At 44.0% G+C, this 27,297-nt stretch overlaps 1 protein-coding gene across 4 annotated transcripts; it reads left to right on the top strand.

The window, feature by feature from the left end:
• The first annotated feature begins 17,358 nt into the window (after positions 1–17,358).
• Zbtb14 (zinc finger and BTB domain containing 14) lies at positions 17,359–24,904 on the top strand. 4 transcript variants are annotated; one of them, XM_038315601.1, is made up of 4 exons: positions 18,086–18,468; positions 19,358–19,448; positions 19,678–19,761; positions 21,718–24,904. In XM_038315601.1, exons 3-4 carry the CDS (start codon positions 19,759–19,761, stop codon positions 23,062–23,064), a joined length of 1,350 nt encoding a protein of 449 aa, XP_038171529.1. In that variant the 5' UTR covers positions 18,086–18,468; positions 19,358–19,448; positions 19,678–19,758; the 3' UTR covers positions 23,065–24,904. The 4 variants fall into 4 exon arrangements, with proteins under 4 accessions (XP_038171530.1, XP_038171531.1, XP_038171529.1 ...); XM_038315602.1 differs by lacking the exons at positions 18,086–18,468; positions 19,358–19,448 and adding an exon at positions 17,359–17,492; XM_038315603.1 differs by lacking the exons at positions 18,086–18,468; positions 19,358–19,448 and adding an exon at positions 17,568–17,639.
• Positions 24,905–27,297: the final 2,393 nt, after the last annotated feature.

Genomic DNA, 27,297 nt, shown 5'->3' with positions numbered 1-27,297 from the left:
AATTCATTTTAGACCATTTTCCCCTTACTGTCCCCTTGGTCGTGCAAATACAAAATGAGTAAATAGTTAAATGTATACAGAAGATGAAATCTTGTCAAACCAATGGAATGGAGCTTTGATCTGAATGGCCTCCACGGTGCCAGACATTGCACAGATAGAAACCTGCCATTAAAAGACTCATGGGAGATCTAGTATATCTACTTTATTTTTGCTTGGGGAAGATTTTTCAATATGCCTGCGGTCACACAGCCAGAAAAATAATTGAAGTTTAAATTTGAGTTAATAAAAATGTTTTTCATTGTCTTTAAGAAAAAGCAGCATTTACAAGCCTCCAGTGAAAAACACCTAAATTTAGGAAAGACAGAAGATGAAGAGGTTGCATGCAAAAAGATGTGTGGCCTCAGTAAAAGTGAGAAGAACAGGAAGCAGAATAGAGAGGCCCAGGGGTGAGGGGGAAGCTCAGCCAATCACATTTGGCTAGAGCGAGCCCACCTGGATTTCCAGGTTTTCTTTCCTGGCCCCAGGCGGCCACACCCTAGGCAAATGTGATTGGCTGAGCTTCCCCATCACAGGGGTAGCTAGCTAAACTGGCTCACCGAGCTTAGTTCTTTCCCAGGGATATTTAGAAGGTTTGGGGTATTTTAGAAGGTCCATTCTAGCAATGAGGCCGTTGGGTCCATTGCAAACACAGTACCTCTGTTTGCTAACTGTTGTCTTTGAGCCCATGGGACAAGAGTCAGAAAATGGCAATCTACACAGCCCCCCACTGCCTGAGTTATGCTGGACAAGTTGTCATTTTCTACTTCTAAAGTATCATTACCCCAAGTCTGAGGGTGTTTTCACATGTTGGGAATCCAAGTAAATACATATATTCATGTTAATTACATGGCAAAAAATTTGATGGGTGTTTCTACAATGAGCGGATGCCGCCCAAGTTTGAAAGTGTTAGAGACAGAAAGTCCTTGAGATAATTTAGAATTGAGTTCAGCCTGGCTGCTGTTGGCCATGATTTTGGAGACACTTGATTAATGTCCTTTCTAGTCATCAAAGAAACACATCATCCTATGAGTCTAGATTGCGTTTAACACCTCCACAATAAAAATGAGGAATTTCCCAGGAAGCAATGATTTACTTGTGGCAGGGTTTCTGACAAGGTTTCTGAAGCTGACAACAGAAGATATATGGGCATCCTACAGTGGATCTCTCCAAGTGGAAACAAGTACACTCTTTGTAGAAATATTGGGCAAGCAATTTGTGTGGGGAAAATAATAGCTAAGTCAGAAATGAACAAACAACATCTCAGCCCACAATAGATGTCCTGTGGTGTCACCAAAGTTGGAATGGAGATTACCTGCTGTGGCTTCTGATTGGTCAGCTCCCTAAGACTGCATGGGCATAAGACAAGTTGGCTTAATGGGACCAGGTCAGAGAATTGATGAGCTAGCATAAATAAATAAAGAAGCTGAGTAGAACATTAAGTAATTGTTTCTATTTCCTGTCTAATCACCTTCTCAAACTTACATTTGGCCATGAATAATGAAATATAAACGATATAAATTGCATGTGTATTCTGCAGATTTGAAATGTAAAATGTAATTAACAGTTTACCTGGAAATTTTTGAAGCTGTGTCACTGGGTCGCCCTCTGCAGACTTCATCCCCCTGCAGAGGACACACCAGCTTCCCACTTGCCACCCAATTAAAGTACAAGAATTATTTCGGTCTGAAATCTCTAAATGGTTTCAGCTTCTACAGATGCTAAGTTGCATGTGAAATGTTTTCAATTCTCGTGCTGAGGGACATTTCAGAATTTCGTCTTGGAAAAAAAAAAAAGAAGAACGAATTTCATCTTGGGAAATAGAGGCTTGTTTGGGGCCAGGAGGGAAACTTGTCATTCACCTCAAACACTACAAAGTGCTTCCATCCAAATGCTGATAGGAGTCTTTTTTGTATGAGAAATGTAAAACAAACTTTGACAAACAAATAGTATTTTTAAAATACATGTGTTAAACTTTTCTTCATCTAGCTGGATAACTTGGCACCCACACGATATCTCACAACTGCCTATAACTCCAGTTTTAGGGTGCTGATCCTCTTCTGGCCTCTGTAGGCATTGCATGCTCGTGCTATATGTAAATACGCTCATATTCACACAATAAAAATAATTACAGTGTAGGTCAGATATTAGTTATGATGACTATACATATGAATTCCAAAGCCCTCACCAATGTTTCTTCTCTGAAGCATCACTAGGACCCTGCCTAGCATTTACCTACATACTTATTAGCTTAATTAGAAACTGCTTTACACTCACCCCAATTTGCAACACCTTTTAAAAATGATATTTTGATCTATTCTTTAAAATTCTTGTACACAGTGTATTTGATATGTGCACTCTTATTACCTCCCTTCAACTCTCCCTAGGACTCCCTCCCCCACTTCGTGTCTTTTTTCTTCCTTTTGAATTAATGCCTTGGATCCAGCTAGTGCTATTCATATGCACATGGGTGAGGCGAGACTTTGGAGTATCAGCAACCTACCAGTGACCAGATCCTCCCCACTCTAAAGAGCTTCTACCTGGAGGGTAAAGGGGTCAGCTGAAACATGAAACCAGCCAGTCCCTGAGCACCCTGACCCTGATGTCCCCTGAGCTTCGCATGGGATGGGGAAGGGGGGCGCTGATATAGAGAATCCATCTGTGACTGAATATTCACGGTCACTGATTGCCAACACTTTGACAAGTTATGGATCTCGGCTTTAATGATTGTCTACTGTAAAAGGAACCGTCTCTGACCAAAGCTGAGAGCAGCACAAATCTACAGATATAAATATTTCAAAGTCAGATTGACAACATGACCAATTAGTGAAACCTCACCAGTAGCTTCCTTCCTGGGGCCTATGATTTGAGTGGTTTTGGTACCAGACATGACATCAATTTGCCACATCTTTTTTTTGCAAGATCTCTATGTTCTTGTGAGAAAACACTTCCTTTACCATCCCAAACTTCCCACTCCTCACTAAGCCTAAATCATAATCTCCCTAAGTACAAGGATTCTATCTGTCTAGTTCATGGCTACTTCCCAGTCTTTTGTGTATAGTAGGAGCAGGTACTCACCATGTATTAGTGGAGTAAGTGACTGGATTGAAGCAGAACTCTCCCTGAAAAGGCCGACTGTCTCCCAGGGGAGAGAAATCCAGCACCTGAACCAGCCACTACAGAAGGCAGTGCCACTGATCAGCCTGCTCGTTTGAGTCCCCAAGACAGTGATCACAGTTTAGTGTTTCCTGTCCCGGAGACAGAAACTGAAAATCTATGGAAATATTGCAGTGGTCTAATTAGACGAGGAATGTGTGAGTACCGTAAATGCAAAGCAACCATAATGCAAGTTCAGGGCACTGCCGAGGGAACGTTCAGTGCCGCACCCGTTATGAGACATTTGAACGCTACACTCTGGATAGGATTCTCAGCTGCACGGATAGGATAAAATAAAGTGGGCATCAAAGAAAATGAAGGCAACTAGCAAGCTGTTCAGATATGATAAGTTTGTCTTTTTTTACTCCTTGTCACTCAAGGGTTTTTTTTTCCCCCCTCTTACACCTTTCTTCCTTTTCTCACGAAGGGATCCACAGATTCCTGGGGCTCATAACATCCTCCTTTGCTATCTCTGCCGCTGAATACACTCGCACCTGTTGTAAAAATTGAAATTTTCATTCGCTTCCATTTGTTTTATAAATATGCATGGCTTACCAATGTATTTGCCTTAGACGGTGAGCATAGCTAAGGGTGGAAATATTTCAATAGACTCTGTGCCGAATAGTTTTATGTCACCTTGACACAAGCTGAAGTCAGCTAAGAGGAGGAAAATCTCAATTTAAAATATGCCTCCAGGAGATCAGGCTGTAGGCAAGCCTGTAGGGCATCTTCTTAGTTGGTGATTGATAGAGGAGGGCCCAATTCATTGGAGGTGGTGCTATCCCTGGGCTGGTAGTCTTGGGTTCTAAACAAAGCAGGCTGAGCAAGCAATAAGGAGCAAGCCAGTAAGCAGCATCCCTCCATAGCTCCTGCATCAACTCCTGCCTCCAGGTTCCTGCCCTTCTTGAGTTCCTGCTCTTACTTCCTACCGTGATGAGCATATGGAAGTGTAAGCCAAATAAGCCCTTTCCTCCCCAGCTTGCTCTTGGTCATGGTGTTCATCACAGCAATAGAAATCCTGGCAAAGACAGACTCCTACAATCTATAGTAATTTGCAATTTGTGGAGACCCATGCACAGTGCACAGCTCGTGGGAAACACTGTTGACTTACAGCAGTTGACATGTTGGTTATGCAGGCTTTCCCTACCTAATTATCTTTTTCAAAAATCTATAAAAGATATATTTCTTTTGAAAATGTAACAGGTTCAGCTGGGAATGGGGTCGCATTCCTGTAATCCCAATACTTGGAAGACAGAGGTAGGAGGATCAAAAGTTCAAGATTATCATTGCCAACAAATTGGTTTGAAGCCACCCTGCCCTACCTAAAAAAACTTTGTTTTAAGAATTAGTATAACAATTCTTATATATGTTATATATAAGATTTATTAAAGTGAAGTTATTAAAGGGGATTTCTTTTTGTTCTTTCTGCGGGGCAGGGTTTCTCTATAGCTTTGGAGCCTGTCCTGGAACTAGCTCTTGTAGACCAGGTTGGCCTCGAACTCAAAGAGATCTGCCTGCTTCTGTCTCCCGAATGCTGCAATTAAAGGCATGTGCCACCACAGCCTGGCTAAAGGAGATTTTTAAAGGTGACTTACAGGCTGTGGTCCAGCTAATCTAATGGCTGTCTATCACTGGAAAACCAAGAATCCAGTAGTTGTTCATGACGCTGGATTTCTTAGCTGGTCTCTGGCATCTGTCCAGTATTCCAAAGAAGCAGGTTCTAGCACCAGCGAAGCAAGACTTGCCAGTGAGAACAAAGGGAAGCAGACAAAGAGCAAGAAGTTTCTTCTTTTATATTCTTTATATGGGCTTCCACAAGAAGGTAGGTGTCCAGATTTAAGGTCGATCTTCCCACAAGAAAAGATCTGGATTAAATGTGGGTTTTCACACTTCTAATGATTTGATTAAGAAAAATCCTTCACAGGTGTGATGTAGGTGTGTCTTCTATCTATCTGTTGATTTCATTTGTTAATAAAGAAACTGCCTTGGCCAGCCCTTAGGTGGGTGGAGTAGACAGAACAGGAAGAAGGAAGTGAGGTAGATGGCTCAGACAGATGCCACACCTCTCCTAAGTTAGTCAGACTGCCATGCCTCTCCTCAGAGAGCCAGAGAGGCGATGAAGCTCCAGCCCAAGATGGACGTATGCTAGAAACTTCCCAGTAAGGCACCACTTCATGGTGCTACACAGATTATTAGATATGGGTTAAAGCAAGAGATGTGAGAATTAGACAATAAGAGGATAGAAATAATGGGCCAGGCAGTGTTTAAAAGAATACAATTTGTGTGTTGTTATTTCGGGTGTAAAGCTAACCATGCAGGAGCCGGGTGGGATAAAAAGCAGGCCTGCTCGCAGCTCCACACTACACAGGTGTACCTAGCCACTTGAGTTTTAGTTACTTCCAGAGTTAAGTTGACAACCAAGAACAGCCATCACAGTGTGGAAGCATTCTGATGCTGTGGGATTCCCCTTTGTACACTATGAATATACTTTATTATCATTGGTTAATAAAGAAGCTACTTTGGCCAATGGCAAGGCAGAATATAGCTGGGCAGGAAAACAAAACTGAATACAGGGAGAAAGAAGGTGGAGTCAGACAGAAAATATGTAGCTGGCCAAGAAGCAAAATGTGAGGTAACAAACCACGAGCCTTGTGGTAAAATATAAAATAATTGAAATGGGTTAATTTAAGATGTAAGAGCTAGTAGCTATGAATATGCCTGAGCCATTGACCAAATAATGTTGTAATTAATATAGTTTTGTGTGATAATTTGGGTCTGGGAAATGAAAGCACAGTCTCCATTTACATTCTATACCATATCTGTAACATTGCTATAGATAAATAATTAGTCCCAAATACAATAGTCAGCTCATAGAGAGCAGAGGTAAGAGGACCACAAGTTCAAAGTCAGCCTGGCCTACAAAGTGAGAGCCTATCTCATAGAACATATATCATTCTCCTTCTGTGGAGCATTTTCTTAGGCTGGCTCACAGTATATAGATTACTTCTAGAGTCAAACATGAGTAAATATGTTTCTTGGATGGAAAATTTAACATGAACATATTCAACTTCTTTACTATTTCTATACAATTTTTGCTTGGATATTTCCCCATAAATATTTATTTTAGTTATATAGGTTTTATTTAGTAGAATGAAATTTTGCTAAAAATGTTCTTTGGATTGTAGTATAAACTGTTCCATAAATCTATTCAGAAAGAAAGCCACTTCCCTCTAATCTGACAAGGCAATGAGAAGCTTATGGCATCATCTAACCATTTCTTCCTCCACTTATTTAAATGGTCTAACTACTGACTCTGAAATGATCTATACTTCTTTATGAATTCTATAGCATTCTCATTAAATTGTTTCTTATTTAACTGTAGATAGTAAAACCTTAACATTATTAGTAATGTAAAAGAAATGCAGAAAAATATATTGGCCTGTTCCCTAATTGTGAAGATAGTTGTGTGGTATTTAGGGTCATCTGTCACTTGGCACAGTTTGGATATAGTAACAGTTCATAAATTAACTTGCTTTAATTCATCCTTGGTCCACTTGTCCTAATGTAAAACTAGAATTTAGATCCAACATGAAATCTATATATGCAGAAAAACTTCATCTATAGTTATTTATATCATGGAAGGTAAGAGATGGCTCATTTCTAGATAGACTTTGAGCTAAGAAACAATGAAGGTATGCCATGAAAACATGAGACTGGAAGGAAAAAAGAAATCTCACTTTGTCCTAACCATGTGCAAACTTTTTCTTGTCACTATTCCCTAAACAATGTAATAAGTGTTAACATTCTATTGAGTACTGCAAGTCATTCACAGATGACTTAACATACATGGAAACTTGTGGGTTTTATATCAGTACTATAACATTTTATATAAAGAACTTGAGAAAATCTTGCTATGTATAACAAGAAACAATTATTTCCGTTTATTGAATTACATAGTCCTAGAGGAAGGGCTAGCTTTCTTCTTCTTCTTCTTCTTCTTCTTCTTTTTTTTTTTTTTTTTTTTTTGGTTTTTTGAGACAGGGTTTCTCTGCAGCTTTAGAGCCTGTCCTGGAGCTAGCTCTTGTAGACCAGGCTGGTCTCGAACTCACAGAGATCCGTCTGCCTCTGCCTCCCGAGTGCTGGGATTAAAGGCGTGCGCCACCACCGCCCGGCATGCTAGCTTTCTTCTGATTACACAAATAAGGAACCTGAATTGTGAGCCATGAAGCAGACTGCTCAAGGAACACTGGTTGACAGGCAGTGGCAGAGGACTCAAGTGAGCACCTGGAGACTGAGTAAGGAGGCACTCTTTGCTGTAGGCTGCTTTGTTTTCAATGTCTTTGAACACTTGTACACTAACTTTGTAAAGGGATGCTGAGTTTTGATGTAGATAAGAAACAAAATATTCTAACATTAATAGGCTAGTTCAATGGTCATTTGGCCAGCTATGAAAAGTTTATTTAGGTACTATAAACCTAGATTTAAATATACATACATTTATATGTGTTGTATGTACGTATGTATATGTATCTTTAAACATCCAACCTAAATATGAAAGGGGTACAAAAGGTTCTCAGAGTATGCTCAACGTACCCCAGGACTGACAAAGGCAAAGGTGAATAGGAGGTAGACACGATACAACTCAATTACAAATGCCAGTTAAAGAAATTTTTATTTCCGCTTTTCTATTAATTAATAATTATGTTGATGTTGAGGTGTTTATGGCTGAGAAAACAGAAAGACTTTTTAATTCCCAAAAGAGGAAAATAATTTTTGCTCACCTGAAATAACTACTAATGCATTCAGCCTTTTCAAATTAGTTTAACAATATTTGGCAGAATGATAATTTTGATAACATATTTTATACCGAATTCATGGACTAGTTTTATGTATAAAAGGCATAATATGGAGTTTATTAAACACCATAAGTAATATAATAGATGTTTTATAACATATGCCTAAAAGTTCAATGTGATAGACCAATTTCTAAAGTTCAATAATAAGAAAATAACGAACATCTGGAGACACAGAAAAAGGAATTTAATATAGTAGAATTTGGTAGGTGCTTCAATCTAGCTTTTATAATAGACAGAAGTTGAATTCCACTTTCCAAGTGAAAAGCTGTCGGTCTGTAGAGTGTCAAGTTCAGACAACCTGAGTGCCATAGGTTCAGACACTGTCCCAGGGTAGAAGGTACTTGATAGACATTGTGCAGCATACTGGTGAACGGCTCTTCTTTCTTCAAGTGTCCACAGCAAAGAGGAAACCAAATCCTGCTTCAATACCTGCTGCTCAAAGACAATAAAACTTTTGGAATATTAACGTAAGAATATACATTTCCTTTCATTAGATGAAATACTCTTTGATCAATGACAAAATTTAAACCTTCAAGTTAGTCCTCTGGAAAAGAAAGTAACTCTCAGGGTGGCTCAGCACTCTACTGTGGAATCAATCACGTGGTTGAGCTTTGCAATTTACAAGTAAAAAGAGAAGAAAGAGAGGCAAAAAAAATCTAAAGTTTTTTTTAAAAAAAAAGAAGAACTATAAAAAGAATAATCCCTGGTAATCGGGATTCCTGGAGCTGGGAGAAAGTGTATCGTGTCCTTCTGTATGTAATTTTAATGATGCTGGAATGAGCAGAGAGCCTGAATATGAGACGAAGGTTATGGAATGGTATCACACCAGTGTCAGATACTTGAATTTTGCTCATCATGGTGTGGTTACATAAGATATTGTCTCCCTTTTAGAAAGGAAACACACATTGAGGTATTTAGGGGAAAATAAGGTATCTGGGACTTTCTGTTAGAAACTGATTTAGGAAGGTGTGCATCCAAACAGACTAGGCTCCCAAAAAACCAGTACATGCAGTAGAATCAAAATCCGGTGTCATTATCATTGGCTTATAAATAAATAAAAAAGAAAAAAACTGATTTAGAACAAATGTGTACATATGTATGGAGAGAAAGAAGGAGAAAGATTATTGGGCGAATGGAGGGAAGATGTTGTTAGCAGTGGAAAATACAAATAAAAGTTAAATACACATGAATTTTTAAAAATGATTTATTTGTTATTATATATACAGGGTTCTGTCTGCATGTATCCCTGCAGGCCAGAAGAGGGCACCAGATCTCATTATAGATGGTTCTGAGCCACCGTCTGGTTGCTAGGAATTGAACTCAGAACCTGTGTAAGAGCAGCCAGTACTCTTAACCTCTGAGACATCTCTCCAGCCCCCCACATAGGAATTTTTATGACATCCTTGTAAATTGTAAGGTAGAAACATTAAAAGGTATCAATAAAAAGATAATAAAAATATTCCTGTATAGTAGAAAATAATATTTTATTAAATCACACTCAGATTAATTATATTATTAATAATATATATTAAAGTAAGTACCAGAGAAATATAGAAAGTATATAGAGCTAAATGTAAACAGAATTACGAGAGAAACACACTGTAAAGGGAAAAGGAATCCTTACAAGGATATTTATAGCTCTTTAAAATGGACATATTGGATCAATGAGATGGTTTAGCACCACATGCACCTGCCAGAAGCCAGGGCACCCGAGTTCAGTTCCAGAAACTTGTATTGTGGAAAGAGAGAACTGCCTCCTGAAAGCTCTTCTCTGACCGTCACACGATGCCACAGTATTTGTGCACCCACACACAGCCCCCGATGCTCCACACCTACATATACACACAATAAAACTAATACAAATGGATTGCATTAATGAATCAAATGTATCAGGATACATGACATTCATCAGCACCAGTTGGTCACTGCTTTTTCTTCTGCTTATCCGTCCACTTAGCTCCACCTCCAGATGTAGACACAGAGTTTGCAATGCCTCAGTTTCCAGAGGATTGGGGAAGGGAGGTCATAAAGAGGAAGAAGCCCCTGGAAGTAACCCAAGTTCGCATCTGAGCTGTGTATATGCAGAGCTTATCCCACAAGCACACAAAAGCCTTGCAGATGTGAACGGATCAAAACCTAGAGTGGCCAACACATAGAACATAGCAAGATAGATCCAACTGTCATCCCAACATGATGAGTCTCAGCACACAGGTAGCTTGCGACAGTGGATGGTTTAACTTATTTTCTTCTGAAGTAAAAATATAAGCATCTCCGATGGGGCTTTAAAAAGACAGACTCTTATTACATGAGGTTGAAATTATCCAATACATAATCCGAAATTGTTTGGAATACAAAGATCAGCTGATATGATAACATGAAATTGAAATTAAGTGACAAAATCTTAGAGACAGCTATTACTTAAAGTTTCTACCAAGCTGTAGTGAAGACCCTGGGATCTTTGACATGTTGGTAATATGGAACATCTGCCTAGCAAAGCTACACGCAGCAAGTGCAGCCAGCCCAAGAAAGGGGTTGTGTGATCTACCAACAACCAGTATGCTCAGGAAAACGAGCTCTCATGTCAGTACACACCCCATGTGTGGGACCCAAAGCTACAGGAACCAATGTTTTCCAGGCTTTGCTTCAGTCTCGATTTGATGTGAACCCTCTTTACATTCCTCCTAGTCTTCCTCTTTGGGGTGGAAATGTTTACTCCATACCATTTTACCTTGGAAATATATAATTTGTTTATAATTTTACAGGGGCTTTACAGCTGTGAGTTTTCCCTGCGTCTCGAGGGAGAGGTTTAGCTTGGCCTTCTGAACAGTGTCAGAACTGTTATCAGTATAGGAGTCTTAGAGACCGACTAACTACATTCTGCATTGTGAGATGGTCTTTATCCTTTTGGGACCCAGCATAGAGTGCTATATATGATTTGAATTATAGACGGCTCCCCTTACAAGTTTATATAGTGGAGGTTGGACCCAAGCTTGTGGGGGGTTTTAGGGAATATCTTTGGGGGCTGTTCCCTCTTCCCTTTCTCTGCTTCCTGCACACCATGAGGTAAGTAACCTCTACCGCTATTCTGTCTGCTTCACCATGGCTGAGAAGCAACAGAACAACAGCCTGTGGACTGAAATTCCTGACACTGTGAGCCAAGGAAACTTAGTTCTCAAAAAAACTTTGATGCTATTTGATCGGGTATCCGCCACAGGGATGAAAAGTCTGGCTATCCAACCTTTCTACTGAAGTAACTTGAATTACTTCTTTAATCACTATCAATGCAGATAGTTCCAAAGTAATGTTTCCAAAGTAAGTTTGATATAATTATTTCTTGTGATGCTTTATAACTAGAGATCAGAGACAAACCTTATAAAGTATCCCCATTTTACTCAACTTCCAAGTATTCTCATTCTTAACAAAGCCACTAAAATACTTCATTAAGGCAACAATAACATTGTTATCTTTCTTATAGAACAAGTTCAAGTTTGCATTCTGTTACTACTATTTAAGTGGACATATGATTGCCCCAAGGGAAGCCAGTGGGATTATAACTCTCAGGATATTGTTTTATAAGTACATATGCTACAAAAACGTATCTATCAGTAACCCGCTTCTTACTTGATAGTCTGTTGTTATGTACCAAGTTACTTCTGTTGATCCAAGATCAGCAGCATTTGGTTTTCTAATTATTTTTATTTCACTGGTATCAACATAGGTTGTCAAATGGAAGTCTCACAAGGTTATAATTCTTAGAACAGTGAATGATAAACACATTTTATTAAAAGGGAAGTTTTGTAACGAATCTGCTGATTTTCTCTTTCTAGGTAGTGACGGATAATAGCATTTAGTTGACGTTGTTTCAAATGTCTCTCACTGGGACCAGTGAGATGGCTCAGTCGGTAAAGGTACCTGGTTCTAAAAGCCTGAGACCCTGAGTCTGACCCCCAAGATCCACAGGTGAAGGAGAGAGGTTGTCTCTGACCTCTGCATGCACACAAAGGTACCTGCACTCCCGACCCCTGCTATATTAAAGTTTAAAGTCTCTCCTTGGATGACTTCTCTAAGAGTTTTGCAAGAATAGCTGTACTAGTGTAGACCTCTGAAATGCAAGAGTTCATGATGTATATGCCAAGGTTCAATTTACTCTGGATAAGAGACTCAAATGTACCTAAGTAAAACTGATTTTTATTGTGGCGGGGGTGGGGGGACAGCACACAAGCAGAAGCCAGGGAACAACTTTATGGAGTGGGCTATTTCTTCCACCTTTACATGGGTTCCAGGAATAGAACCTGAGTCAGACTCGCAGCAAGCACCTTCTACCACTGAGTCATCTCACCGAAACCTAGGTAATTTTACTTAACAGAAAATCTGGGCTGACACTGACAGCTTAGGCATGGGAAGAGCTGGGTCCTGCTCTTCATGGCTTCTCCCATGGCCACTACATTCTGCTCACTCTCTCCACTGTGGGACCTCAACTGTACCAAATTGCTTCCACTCTTTGACTCACTGTGCCTGGCTGCGATGGCTATCTTGGTTATTAACTTGACTACATTAGAAACTAAAACTCCCGAAATAAAGGCCATAACTGTGAGGGATTTTTTTTTTCTTAATTTGAAATAGAAAGCTGCACTTCTAATCTGGATCTTTGAGTTGTGAAGACATGCTTTTAATCCAGCTCTTTCAAGCTGGGGAAAGACAAGCCTCTAATATGGATCTAGCAGAGGGAAGATTCACCTTTAACCTGGGCCACACCTGAACGTCTATATAAGGACATGGAAGAAGGAAGGTTTTGCTCTTTGCCTGCTTGCCCTCGCCTTGCTAACAATCCATCCCTTCACTGGCTTTAGAACCTACTTCTCTGGGATTCCAGCATCTGCTGAAGACCAGCTGAGACATCCAGCCTTGTGAACAGAGCAGCTTCTGGATTCTTGGACTTTTGGTTCTCACAGTCAGTCATTGTTGTATTGGCTGACTGTGGTCTGTTCGAAGCCCCTTTCCTATATGGAGACTCATTTTGTAAGTTCTCTTACTTCAGAGACCCCTGACTAATGCACTGGTCGTCTGAAACTTTGTCCCCCACTCTCCTCTGCTATCTGTCATCCTATCGCTCTTAAACATATAATGAAGCTTTTACCGATTTCCCATTTAAATGGATTTTCCCCCGTTCCTTCTTCACAGTAGGGTGTGCGTTTAAGCTTTTGTGTTAAGGTCCTGGATGGACATTTGTTGAATGTGTACATCTTTATCTCCATGGGATCATGCAGTTTTTTGTCCTGGATCCATGGTTTTCAGGGCAGTAGGATGGAAGGGTCCTTAAGGCACCAGGTGAGATTTTCTTTTCGCTATATTGAATTTTGTAACAAAAAACCCACAAATTACAGTCTCCCGGTAGCCTGCAAAACAAACATGAATTCCCTACTAATGGGAGTGTGGGTGAGTTGTTTTGCCTATCTGGACTTGGCCAGGTTCAGCTCATTTGCAATGGGGTTTCATTCTTTAAGATCTGTTTAAGGCAGCAGAGGAGACGGTGGCCCGAGTGTTCCTTTAAACACAGACGACCAAGGGCATGAGGAACTGAATACAGGCTACTCAAAAGCACTATTCAAAATTGTCCAATCTCTACTACTTGTATCCATAGTCAAAAACAACAGACCACACGGTCACTGTGATGGAGACATCCGCCCCACTCACCGTTAAGAATCCCAAATAGCAGGACAACTTTCAACTGTCCCTTAAAAGGCTGTTTTGTATCTGCCAGTGCCCTGATATCCCACACGCCACACCGTATGTCCCATAGTCCAGTCTCACAATTCTCAGAAACAGGTTTGTGAGCATCTCATGTGAAAAACAGCACACTCTGAGTGACCCCAACAGTGGTCTCCCACCTAGAATGACAGCCATTGTTAGTAGAAAAGGAAGGCCTCGTATTTCAATGTATTTCAGGAGGGCCTTGATCCCTACGAACCCCACAATGTGCCCTTTTATACTGAATTCTAGGTTGATACTTGCTATCGACTGGTATTTGACCGATGTTTTCTATGAGTGTCGTATGTGCTGAGGGTGGTGGCGCAGGCAGGTATTTCCTACCCCTGCTCCTCCTTCCCATGAGAATGGTCCCTCTTTATTATATTTGTTCCTGTGAGTCTCCACGATAAGCAAGGACCAGGCAGGGAGAGCACCGGTAGCACGAACATAAATGCAAGGAATTAAGTGAGACAAAACTAAAAATGTCAGGCACTTCATGGTTCTAATGCTTATGAACTTTCTGAACTATTTTAATTTCACCAGCTTGGTCAAAGCACAGGGGCAGATTATTTTCCATGTGCAGAAAGACCATCCCCACACATGAGGCAGACAATAAATCCAGAGAGCGAAGCCCCTCCAGGTGTGGTCCAAGAGCAGTGGCAGTGGTGGCACTGAAGATTACTGCAAGCGAGCCATGCTCCTGCACCATGAACTTCAGCTCTGTTGCCTCACAACACAACCCCAGGAGAGCGCTCCTATTAGTTCCCTATAAACAAAGCACAGGTAGGACTATAGTGTAAGCTCAGAGCAGTGCAAACAAGAAGAAAGCAAACAAGCAGTGTCAAGTATGATGACCAACCACTTCCTGCCGCTGCCATGGAAACTCAACACCACGGATGGTATGGGTATCCTTAACAACAGGGGACTAATATTTGCACTAAGAACATGCCTGGGTACCGTGTGGGCCAGTCCTTACAACTTCCCTGTTTTCCTTGTCTCCATTTCAGAAAACAATAGGGTGAGGCTTAAAAGGCTGGAGAGATTTTGGAGGCCCCAAAATGTGAGCCTACTTCCATCTTGTCAGAGTTTTAGCTTGTTCAAGTCTGTTGACAACAAGTGTATCTACACACCCTGACCTAGGGTGTGGTTACATAGTCTTTCTGACATTAAGATGGCCCACGTAGGTGGATCCACTCCACCCTGACCAGGAGCCAGGAAATTCAGGCTCCTTCTTTTAAAGTAGGAGGTTAGACCTTGGGAGTGGCTGCCTTCAGGATACTTGGTCTAGGGTGGGTTCACAGCCTAAACAACAGAATGCTAATGACTTGATATCTCAAAGTATTGAAGCAAATTACTGTTCTAGCTGTCCTTTGTACCGTGTTAAAGCAGTCTTTTGTCTTCTTCCCCCCTCCTGTATTGGATATAAAAGTGCATGGAAAATTAAGCGCAGGCGATTTCAGTAGTCACTGGAACTCCCTCCTATGTTTCTGTTTTATTATTTTTACTCACGGCTTCATTCTCTTTACTTATTTTCTAATCTCCATGTCCCTACCCTGGTCGAAACTGATCTCTGACAAGAGAGGACTCAGTAGTTAAGAGTTCTAGCTCCACTTTCAGAGGACCAGAGTTTGGTTTCCATGACCCACATCAGGTGGCTCACAATGGTCTGTAACTCCAGCTCCAGGGGGTCCAATGCCTCTGGATTCCAAATGTCACATGCACTCATACGCACATAACCACATGTTTGAGCGCACACACACACACACACACTTAAATAAAAAATAAATAATTTAAAAAAAAAACAAAAACGTGGCTTAGAAGAGTTAGTTTATTTGGTATTTGAAACAGATATGCCTGATTCTAAGACAGGTTTATTCTACGTCGACTCTTCCACCACACCTGCTAACACAACTGCTATTGTGAGCATCAAAGGACGTGTGTGTGTGTGTGAGAGCTGTAACCGATGGCTCAGCTGTTAAGAGCACTTAATGCTCTTGCGGGGGACTCAGGTTTGCTTCCCAGAACCCACATGGTGGCTAACAATATCCTGCTCCAGTTCTAGGGGGGGTCTGACGCCCTCTTCAGACCTCCACTGGCACCAGACACACGTGGCGCACATACATTCATGCAAGCAAAGCACTCATACACAGACACACATGTGGCGCACATACACTCATGGAAGCGAAGCACTCATATACAGAAAATAAAAATTTGAAAACGTGTACAGACACACATGTGGCGCACATACACTCATGGAAGCGAAGCACTCATATACAGAAAATAAAAATTTGAAAACGTGTGTCAAAACACGTTCGGAGACGTTAAACCAGTACTGGTTAATATTACAGCTGAGGCTGAACAGATGGCCTTTAGAAAACAAAGGCTATCACAATATCCCTCCGTGTTTACTTATGTGCCTAGCGCAGGCACATCATCTTCCCATAAGTCCACGGTCTTGCCCTAATTTCAGATGTTATTCACGTGACTTGACAAACTGTTAGAAGGGTGATAATGCAGCAGAAGTGTCTCTAAGGAGCACGACAGCTCAGTCCAGCCGCCAATACTGTAAGATGAACAGAAATGTGGGGGCTAAAGGCACTTCCCAGGCCCTGAGCCTGAGAGCACTTGAAGAGACTCAGGCCGTGCAGCACAAGGAACACAAGGTTCAACAGCAAGGAAGCTATAACATCTCCATGCTGACAGTACCAAGCTATCAGATCTCCCCATGGGAGCGCCAATTGCAGGACTGCTAGAGGGGGAAGCACCCGGGTAAACGCAAGGGCAGATCCAGAGCTTTGGGGTGGTGCAAATTGTCCTAGGTGACTAGAATTGCCCCTTACATTCCAAATCAAAGATGGCCCTTCATTTGTTCTGCAAATGCCTGCTCCCCACAAACAATGCCGCAGCGACAGGAACCAGGCCCTTGGCGTCCAGGAATCGCGCTTGGGTGTCCGGGCGAGAGCACAGGGAGCGACGATGCCCGAGACACCTGCCCAAAAGCCAGGACGAGCTCAGCGCCCGAATCGCGCGCACCCAGGGGCAGTACTGGCCCACGCACATGCACACGCACGGGAGCGCAGGTTCCCGCGTTCCCGACGCAGCTCCGAGGCCCGGCACCGGCGGGAGCCCAGGAGCCGAGAGCTCCAGGCGGGGCGGGTGCCCGAGAACTGAGCTCGAGCATTCGCTCCCTTGCGGCCGAAGCCCCGCCCTAGCCCCGCCCATCCCCTTCTCCCGCGCGCGGGCTCCGCGCGCCCCATGCCGCGCGCGTGCGCGCGCGTGCGCAGGGCCCAGGGCCCTCCGCGGGCGGCCCCGTAGAGCCAAGGAAAGCGTCGACCCGTCAGGTCCCAGATTAACCCTTTCCCTGCTCGCTCACTCAAGAGGCCCGATCGGGTTCCGTGCCTGCGCAGGCGGCGGCGCGCCTTCTCCCCCCCTCCAGGCTCGCACCGCGCATGCACGGGGAGGGGGGGTGGGGGTGTTCGCGGCAGGCTAGATATTCTGTGCTCGTGCAGGAAGAGGGCTGCTACCACCAGGGACGTGCACGATTTCCCCCCCACCCCACCCCCTCCCCAAACTACAAAAAAAAAAAAAATCCAAAACACTGCCACCCACCGTGCCCCCGCGTCCATCCCGTCCTGGCCAGCGCGCTGCCGAACGCGGGAGCCCACGGCGAGCGTCTGTAGCTGTGCCAGGCTGCAGGTAAGCGCGGGCCGGGTGCTGAAAGGGCCGGGGCGGGCGCGGGGACGCGGGGGCAGCCGGCGGCGGGCGCGGCGGGGCGGCTGAGAGGAGGCGCGTTCCCGCCGAGCTCGGGCAGCAGCCAGCTGCAGGATGCGGCGGCGCAGCGCGGTGCGAGCGGGATCGGGCGTGGGCCGCGGTTGGGCGTGGGGGCCGGGCGCCCCGGGGGCCGCGCAGGCCGGCGAGCGAGCGGGTGGGGAGAGGCCAGGCGGCGGCCCGCGCGCGCGCTCGCTCGCTCGCTCGGCGGCCGAGTTCATGGCCGCCCCGCTCTCCTCGCCGCAGTGCACCGCGGTGGGGGTGGGGACGGCCGAGCCGGGCCCGAGCGCGACCCGCGGGGCGCCGCCCCTCGCAGCTGTCTCTCCCCCCCACACCCCTTTCCCCGGAGCAGACGGGACCCCCCGCGCACGCTCCCCGCCTGCGCCCGCGGAGCTCCGGGGAGCCGGCCGCGCGCCGCCCCCGCCCCTGGCCGCGGGAGGGCGCGGGAGGACCAGACGCGCAGGCCGCGGAGTGCGCGGGGCGCGAGCTCGGGGCTCGCGGGCGGAGCAGGGCGCGGCGCGGCGCGGGGCTGCGGAACCGGCCCGCATGCCCGCTCCCGTGCTCGCCGCGCCGCCGCCGGGGCTGCTGCTGCGGGCCGGGAAAGAATCTCGCTCCCGCGCCGCCACCTGGAGAAGTGGCGGATCGTGGAAGGGAAAGTGGCCTGTCGCCGGCGGGCGCCACGCCGGGGAGCTTTTGTTTGGGAAAGAATGCTTAAGGGCTCGCTGCGCTCGGCGGCTCCCGGGCTGGGAAATGAGAGCGTGGGCTCCCACGCGCGGGCTGCGCCCCGAGTCTCGCGCCAGGCCCAGCCTTCCCCACTCCCAAGTTGTGCGGTCGCAACAGGGAAGTGGTGTGGCCGCCATTGTCGCAGCTGCTCCGGAATAAGGAGGCGGCTGCGACTGCTTATGTAAGTTTGCTTTGGGAAAGCCGGGCTCCCTGCTCGGTGCGGGCGCCTTAGCGTTCCCGCGATCTGGAGAACGGCTAGCAAGGAGCTGCTTTAGGGTATTGTAGGTGTTGGACTATGTCTTGTCCCGCACCTACTTACACACATACTGGCAATGGCTATCTTCCGGTTTGACTCATTTGAACTTAGCAATGGGAACATCTCTATAGGGGGGGAAAAAAACGAGCCGATTGGCCCGTGACCTCCTTTGAAAAAGAATACACACTAACCAGAAATGAGAAGCTGCACGCTGATGCGTTGCCATGGCTACTGTAGAGCCACCCTTCTCTAAGTGCCATGCTCGTTTTTGATTCCACAGTTAGTGACAACAGAGGTGTCACCAAAGATTCTGAAGGGAGTGCCCTCCTTCAAGCCCGCTGCAGGCCCAGGCTGCATCTAGAACACAGGAAGGCCTAAATGAAGAATGGAGCATCCTTAGAAATCCCCTTACCAGCCCTCATGTAGTACAGATGAGAAAGCCTGCTGGTTCAGAGCTCTGTGGTTCCTATTGCAGGAACTTGTTAGAGGTCCTTTGGTGGAGTCTGGCACCAAGTCTTTGTGTAGGACTGTTTTCTAGCGCAGCCACCTGCTTCTACAAACTTCCGTGTTTGTGGGATTAGTGGTCACTAGAGGATATTTTTATTCTTAGTATATGGGCCTGCAGGATGTGGAGTCCTTTAGATGAGATTTAAGAATCAAAGAACATTCTTTGAACCTTTTTATAGAAAGGGATAGAGGAAAAAGTGTGGACTTTGCCACTGCCGTCTGGCGTACCGTTTGCAATTGCGCGGACAAAGTAGCATAATTACTCCTTGCTTCCCCTCCTAACTGTTGCGAATGTGTGCTCCTACAGCCTTTGCCATATTTAGAGAAACGTGCATCTAGATGTTTCTAGGTCTTGAAGAGAAAGTGGAGAACTAGGTACCCAAAAGGACGTGGTGGAGGTAAGGACACATACTGATGTCACCTGCCACACTTCTAGTCCTTATGTAGAACCAGGCTGGATTACTGCTAGCCCTTGGTTTCTACCAAAAAAAAAAAAAAAATGGATTTGTATGCAAGAGGTGGGACAATAAAGGGTTCTGTGGTTTTGTTTTTTATTCTTGTAAACACTTGGTTTAGAATTTGGGATAGGGAAAAATCTTACTTAGTCTTTATCTTTTTTTCTGATAGATCTGGCTTGCCCCTGATCAGACTTACTCTGATCTGAAGATTTTGGAGTTTAAGGCATTAAGAAAATAGCCTGAATTGTTCATGGTAAGTGTACCTTAGAATATTAAGGATTCGAATATCACTTGGCATTTTATTTAAAATAGGTATCTCAGGTCTGGGGGTATCAGATAAGGGGTTGTGTATTTTCTTGGCGTAAGCAGGTCCCTGGTCCCCACTGTACACACACACACACACACACACACACACACACACACATACACATTCTAGTTATACGTTTACAATTCTTTTTCCATGAGGAAAAAAATTTGCTTTCCTCGGACATATACATTGTTGAATAAAAGTAAAACAGTTGTTTTATCTTTTAGTAGAAAATGTAAAACACATTGTTTTTAGATCAGTTCTTAAACACATTGCTAGGTCTTTCATGGTGGTCCTGAAATTCTTTTTCTTTTAAAATACTCCAATACTTACTGAGTACAGGTTGAACCTCTGTAAGTCCAAAATATTCAAAATCTGAAACTTACTGATAAGCCACAAATGAAAAACCTATACTATGAAGTTTTGTTTAAGATACTATTTGAGCCAGGTGGAGGTGGCGCACACCTTTAATCCCACCACTCAGGAGGCAGAGGCAGGTGGTTATCTATGAGTTCGAGGCCAACCTGATCTACAGAGTGAGTGCCAGGACAGCCAGGGCTACACAGGGAAACTATCTCGGAAAACCAAAAAGAAAAGGAAAAAGAAAACTGGAAATAAATGAAGTATTTGAAATACTGTATAAATTACCTTCATACTACGTGTGTAAGGTATGTATAAAATATTAACTAGTTTTGTATTTTGGCTTGGACTGCCATCCCCAATTTATTTTATGAGGTATATGTGTAATTGCAAAATCTGGAAAAATCTAAAACTTGAAACACTTATGGTGCTGTACACCTGTTGCTGGTGAGGCTTAACTGGATGGCTGGAAGATTGGCATCCTGTGACAAGAAGCCACTCGTCAGTCTCTTCCCAGATATCTTTGGGGTCGGACTAAACCTTGACTCTCGTCCAGGAGTGGCCCAAAGCTGCTATGCAGAGACTAGTAGAAAACAGACTCTTGCGGCCACGATGCCCTCTCAAGCTCTCCAGTGGTGGTTTGTCTCTTTTCTCAAGGAAGTGTAATGCCCAGCCCAGATATTTTCCTGCATCCTTTATACTTGGAATCAGACGCCATAGATAGGACTTGAGGATTCTCTTTTTTTCTGTGTTTGTGGCATGTATTGATGTCTGCACGTGTGCAAGTGCATAAATGTGTGTATGTGCGTGTGTGTGTGTAAGGCCATTCCTGTGGAACCCCTAGGCTGACATGGTGGGAGTCTTCCTGATTGCTCTCCACTGTTCGCTGAGGCAGGCTCTCTCAGTTCAACCTGGAGTTCACTCTTCAGCTAGTAGAGCTAGCCAACTCTGCTCCAGAATTCACTTGTACCTTCTTAAAATTAGAGGCCCACCATGTGTCCACTGCATTTACACTGCAGCTGGGAATATAGCCTCCTTTTACCTACTGAGGTCTCCGGCTCCAGGACTTGAGGATTCTTGTCTCGATCCTGTAACTTATACTTCACGGTTGGACTATTTATCAGTCTTTTTCCTCTGTCTTGATAGTCTGAGTTTTTAAACCACGTTTCCGGGATTTGATTATTAGATCTTAAATAGTTATAGGACAGATCCCTAACCCCTTTTACAAACTGAAGACACCTATTTCATAGAGTTATTTGTACTTAAGTGTGTTGAGACATCTAAAGCGTATAGAATAATGCCTGGTGTGTATTTTGAAAAAAAAAAAACTGCCGTTTTTCTAACTAGGAAACTGTTGTAAACTGAAAGTACTTCAGAATAGCAACATGGAAATCCCTTGACTGGGGTCATTCTTTCCTGCCTGTTTTTGGACCATCTTTAACACCAAGATTCTAGATTGTTAGGTTCCAAATAGTCACAGTGGATATGGGGAGCACTACACATTAATTAAACTCCTTTAAAAAAAAAATTTTTTTTTTGTAGGAGTTTTTCATCAGTATGTCTGAAACCATAAAATATAATGACGACGATCATAAAACGCTGTTTCTGAAAACACTGAATGAGCAGCGTCTGGAAGGAGAATTTTGCGATATCGCTATCGTGGTTGAAGATGTGAAGTTCAGAGCCCATCGCTGTGTTCTCGCTGCCTGCAGCACCTACTTTAAGAAGCTCTTCAAGAAGCTGGAAGTGGATAGTTCTTCCGTCATAGAGATAGATTTCCTCCGCTCCGATATTTTTGAGGAGGTCCTCAACTACATGTACACAGCCAAGATTTCTGTGAAAAAGGAGGATGTTAACTTGATGATGTCCTCGGGTCAGATCCTTGGTATCCGGTTTTTGGATAAACTCTGTTCTCAGAAGCGCGATGTGTCCAGTCCTGATGAAAGCAACGGCCAGTCAAAGAGTAAGTACTGCCTCAAGTTAAACCGCCCCATCGGAGATGCCGCTGACACTCAGGATGACGACGTGGAGGAAATCGGGGACCAGGATGACAGTCCCTCCGACGACACAGTAGAAGGCACCCCCCCGAGTCAGGAGGACGGCAAGTCCCCTACGACTACTCTCAGGGTTCAGGAGGCGATTTTAAAAGAACTGGGGAGTGAGGAAGTCCGGAAGGTGAACTGTTATGGCCAGGAAGTAGAATCCATGGAGACTCCCGAGTCCAAAGATCTGGGGTCTCAGACCCCGCAAGCCTTGACATTTAATGACGGGATGGGTGAAGTAAAAGACGAACAGACTCCAGGCTGGACCACAGCTGCCAGTGACATGAAGTTTGAGTATTTGCTCTATGGTCACCATCGGGAGCAGATTGCCTGCCAAGCGTGTGGTAAGACGTTTTCCGACGAAGGCAGATTGAGGAAGCATGAAAAGCTCCACACAGCAGACAGGCCGTTTGTTTGTGAAATGTGTACAAAAGGTTTCACCACCCAGGCCCACCTGAAGGAACACCTGAAAATCCACACAGGGTATAAGCCCTACAGCTGTGAGGTGTGTGGGAAGTCATTTATCCGCGCCCCAGACCTAAAGAAGCATGAGAGGGTTCACAGCAACGAAAGACCATTTGCATGTCATATGTGTGACAAAGCCTTCAAACACAAGTCTCACCTCAAGGACCATGAAAGGAGACACCGAGGGGAGAAGCCTTTCGTGTGTGGCTCCTGCACCAAGGCGTTTGCCAAGGCCTCAGATCTGAAGAGGCATGAGAACAATATGCACAGTGAAAGGAAACAGGTCACCCCCAGTGCCATCCAGAGTGAGACAGAACAGTTGCAGGCAGCAGCGATGGCTGCCGAGGCAGAGCAGCAGCTGGAGACCATTGCCTGCAGCTAGAGGTGATGGGTCAGGAACATGTGGCCTGGGAGGTTGATGCCGAGGTTGCATTGATCACAGTCAGTGAACATCTTTGACTGCTTTTGTGGCAACTTAGAGTGTTGTACTGGCTGGACCTAAGACAGTGCTCATTCCAGTTAGGTAGTTTTCAGATTCCTCAAGGCAGTTACGTTCCTACGTTCTGACCAAACAGTTTTTTATTTTGTTTTATTGTGGTGTCTAGTGTTCATGTTCCCGGTAAGCTCCCCTGCCCCTCTTTATGGTTTTAATTCGAAAACTCGTTTCTCCCGTTTAAAGTGAGTGGCTTCTGTTCCATTCTTAATTCCTCTACGCTTGCCAGGCTGGTGAGTGCACTGCAGAGTAATTGAATGAATTGATCTCCTAACCGTCCCAATACATGTGACTTACAGTCAAAACAGCAATTTATTAACTGGATACAAGAACTTCATATCGGTGCAGAAAACGGTGGCACATGCCGACCCAGGACACTGTATAAATACAAAACCAAGTTTGGAAATACGGAATGGCGTTAGTTTTATATTTGGCTTGTTGATTTTTAAATCTCTATATCATTGTTTTTGCTGTTTCTGTGGACAGTAAATGGTTGCTTTGCTGAAGTGTTTCTTCATCGGTTGTGGTGGCCCCTGTCCCCACCCCAAATGCTGCAGGTCATGTGGTACCTCAGGGTGAGTGAAACCACCAGGATGCTGGTAGTGCTGGAACTGAGTTCCTCTTTTGTCCTGGGTGGCCACTCTACCTGTGGGTGTCTGGAGTGAACCGGCAGTAAGAGAAGGAGAGAAGTCTCCGAGACAAGGTTTTCACAGATACACAAACCCTAAAATTTCCTAGGTCTTCAAAATCCTGACTGATTTCAAAATTGGTTTTGTATTTAAGATCAAAATTAGGACAAGAAACAGAAATGCTTCTTGAGATCTTTTAGTAGTTAATGGATGATCAAGCTTTTGGGGTTCTCTGCAGCTCTCAGTTTCTCATAAAAAAGATGCTTAAATAATTTCAGATCTTTCAAATGTGTAAATAGTAGTGTTGGTCCTACATATTTCAAGGGAAAGGACAGCTGCACTTTTTTATTTTTTTTATTTTTTTTGCACATTGGATTAAAGTACCTTTCATTGGCAACAAACGTCAGACTGTCTTAACCGATATTAAAGATCTTCAGACTGATCATTTGTTTTCCAAGTATGTTTTATCACTGGCTGCAGTTTTCAGTAGAAGCTGACTGCCTTTTCATAGCCATAAATCAGAATTATGAACTTTGTTTGAGATCCAGCATACTAAAAGTGCTTTTAACTGTTTCCTTAGGAATATATTGAATGCCAACAGAGTTTGAATTATGTTCTGTAAGAAAGTACTAGACCATTGTTTTAGGATGTGTACAGTTGTAGAAAGTAAGTGCCAACTTTTAAAGTTCATGTTTGGTTTTTAAGATTTTCGTTTTTTAAAAATACATTAAAATAATTTCATTACATGGCTTGCTATATGATCACCTGTTATGACTATTGTGGGAAATTTTTTATTTTCAAAATTGGTGTACGTGTTATGCCCAGGAGTGTCAGGTGGGGATGCTACCTTTCAAAATTTCTTATTTATTGGTAAAATGTCTTGGTTTAAAATTAACTTAATTTTCCCTGAAAGCTCTTTGTTCTGTATTGAAGGCAGTCCTGTCAGTGTGTTTCTGTGCTGTTAGGGAGGGGACCGACTGCTGTTCCCAGGCCGTGCTGACCAAAGCAAACGTGAAGTCATCCTGTTGATAGCTACTTCAACAAACCATATTTTGGGCCTTTGTTTTTGTATATAAAGAAAATAATATACTTGTCTCGTTCTTGCTTGTTTTCTTCATGGCATTGTACACGTCCAGATCCATACTACCTTACTCTTGGTTTTATAGAGGTATGGACTTAGCATATGAAATTAGTTCCTATAGAAAGCCTGTAATCGTGCTGGTACCTGGAGACACAAAGCGGAACTTTCAGTACTTTCTATTATCTGTTTAGCATTTGAACTGCTTCATACAAGACATGGATTTGCATTACAGCTTCTCCCATGGGTGCTGGGTTCCTGATGGAGTGTGTGGTGACTGTGGGGTCTTAAAATTACTTTTTCTTGGCCCTGAGTAGTAACAATCGTCTTTGCTCATCCAGCTAGCTCTACTCATCCCGTGGGTAGTAAACATCGTGTTAGGTTTCTCAAGGGACCCTCCAGAGGCTTAGGGAGCTCCTTCCGAGGTGTGCCGGCCCTGAATCTGCAGCCAGAGGGGAAGGGGAATCCTAAACATTGGCATTGCTAACTTTCCGTCAATAACACCTCTTCCTGTACAATGTTTATATCCGCGGGCATTGTGTTGACTCCATTATAGTTAGCATTGGTTTAGATAATGACCATTAGGAGCTGTAAGCTTGGAATAGTGTTAGTCAGCTTTCTTTACTATAAAAACAGCCAAGAGAGTTGGCCGTTGATGGCACAGGCCTGTCATGCCAGCTACTCAGGAGGCTGAGGCAAGACACAAATCCAAAACCTGCCTGCATGGCTAAAGAGTTGCTCAGGACCCCTCCGAGCAAGTGAGTGACACAGGGATATGGCACAGTAGCAAAGTGCTCACCCGTCATGCATGGACTTCAGTATAACTGAGGGTTATACTGGGCGGGGGGGGGGGGGGGTTGATAGGACTCAGATTCAAACACATGTTTAACACCCTGAGCCTGGTTTTCTTCACTTTTCAGGCAGTGGTGTGGATTTCCACCTCATCATTTTCCATGAAAATTATGCAGTACTCGACCCAGTACCCAGCTATGTAGGTGCTCCAAAAATATTTCCTGGGCTTTTGTGGTGTGGGTTTGTTCTAGACAGGCTGTCACTGTAGCTTGACTGGCCTCAAACGCAAGAGGTCTGCCGGCTTCTGCATCCTTGTTGTTGGGACTATGGGCATATGCCTATAAATCCTGCTACATTGAGCAAGTTCTCAGTGGACACAAACGTGTGTGTGTGCGCGCGCGTGCGTGCGTCAGTTCTGTGATTGCCAGCTCTGGGTTGTAGACTGATAACCGCATTTAAAGAGTTCATTCATAACTGAAACTATCTGCAGAAGCTGTGTTTAATCTTGACATTTGTAAACTGCCCATTCATGGCTCTGTTCTTACAAACGTATTCATCCTAGAATTTTCTTTGGTTTCATAATCGCCCATCATTTGCCGTTCTTAAGTAGGTCATTGGCTTGTAGACTTGTGTACACCCTGGCTTGGTTGACTTCCAGACCTACTTAGGGACTGTGACAACAGCCAGAATCGCAATGTTGAGAGCCATATGTGAAGTCATCCGCTTAGCAAATATTTCTGTGTGGAGCTTTTCCAAAGTGGACTTGTTCAGTGTTGCCCTTCCTGGTTTGCATAAATTCCAAGAATATCTCGGCTGCTTTGCTGAAGGGATTAGGACTACCACCCTAGAATTTTTTATTTTAGTTCTAGAGTTTTCTGCTTGCTTTCCTTTAGAGGATGTTTTCATTCCTCTCACGGGAATCTGTGGAGTAGATTAGTGTCTGTTCACAGTCCTGGCTGAATGCCTGGTATTACAGTGCCAGGCATTGCACTAGGTACTGGGGATGCCGCGGTGAACAGGACTGACCCCGTTCCTACTGTCCAGAAACAAAAGCCTCACCTTCCCATATGGCACAGACTTCTACAGACTGAATAGTGTAGTCATCACCCACGTGCAAACATTTTTCAGTTTGTGCGTATATTAGTCCAGCTCATAGAACATACTTTTAAAGGTAACTAAAAGGTTTTTGTTATACTGTCATGAGGCTGAGTGGTATCAAAATCAACTAGCAAGATGTCTTAACAGGTAGAGGGCACATGCCACCCAGCCTGAGGAACCTGTGCTTGATCCCCAGGCTTCACATGGAAAGAGAAATGACTCCTACAAGTTGTCCTTGGGCACCAACGTGATGCTATGGCATGCGTGCACACACATGCACACAATAGATAAGGGCAGTAGTGATGCCATGGGGCAGCAGAACTCAATTTAAACTTTGGTGGTAGGTAGGCTGTATGCTAATCAGTCTAGCTGGTGTCTGTGGCTGGCTTATAGCCTGTTTGTCCACACTGTGAGCTAGCTACTACTATTCTCATTTAGTTTTTGGATTTTTTGCCCCCTCTGGGTCATCATACCATTCACAACCCTTTGTTTTAGATAGGGTTTCATGTACCCCAGGCTATAGAC

The sequence above is a fragment of the Arvicola amphibius genome, chromosome 18, assembly GCF_903992535.2.
Source record: "Arvicola amphibius chromosome 18, mArvAmp1.2, whole genome shotgun sequence".
Classification (NCBI taxonomy): Eukaryota; Metazoa; Chordata; class Mammalia; order Rodentia; family Cricetidae; genus Arvicola; species Arvicola amphibius.
The sequence above is the reverse complement of the archived record's forward strand: the minus strand, read 5'-3'. Positions and strand labels throughout refer to the sequence as shown.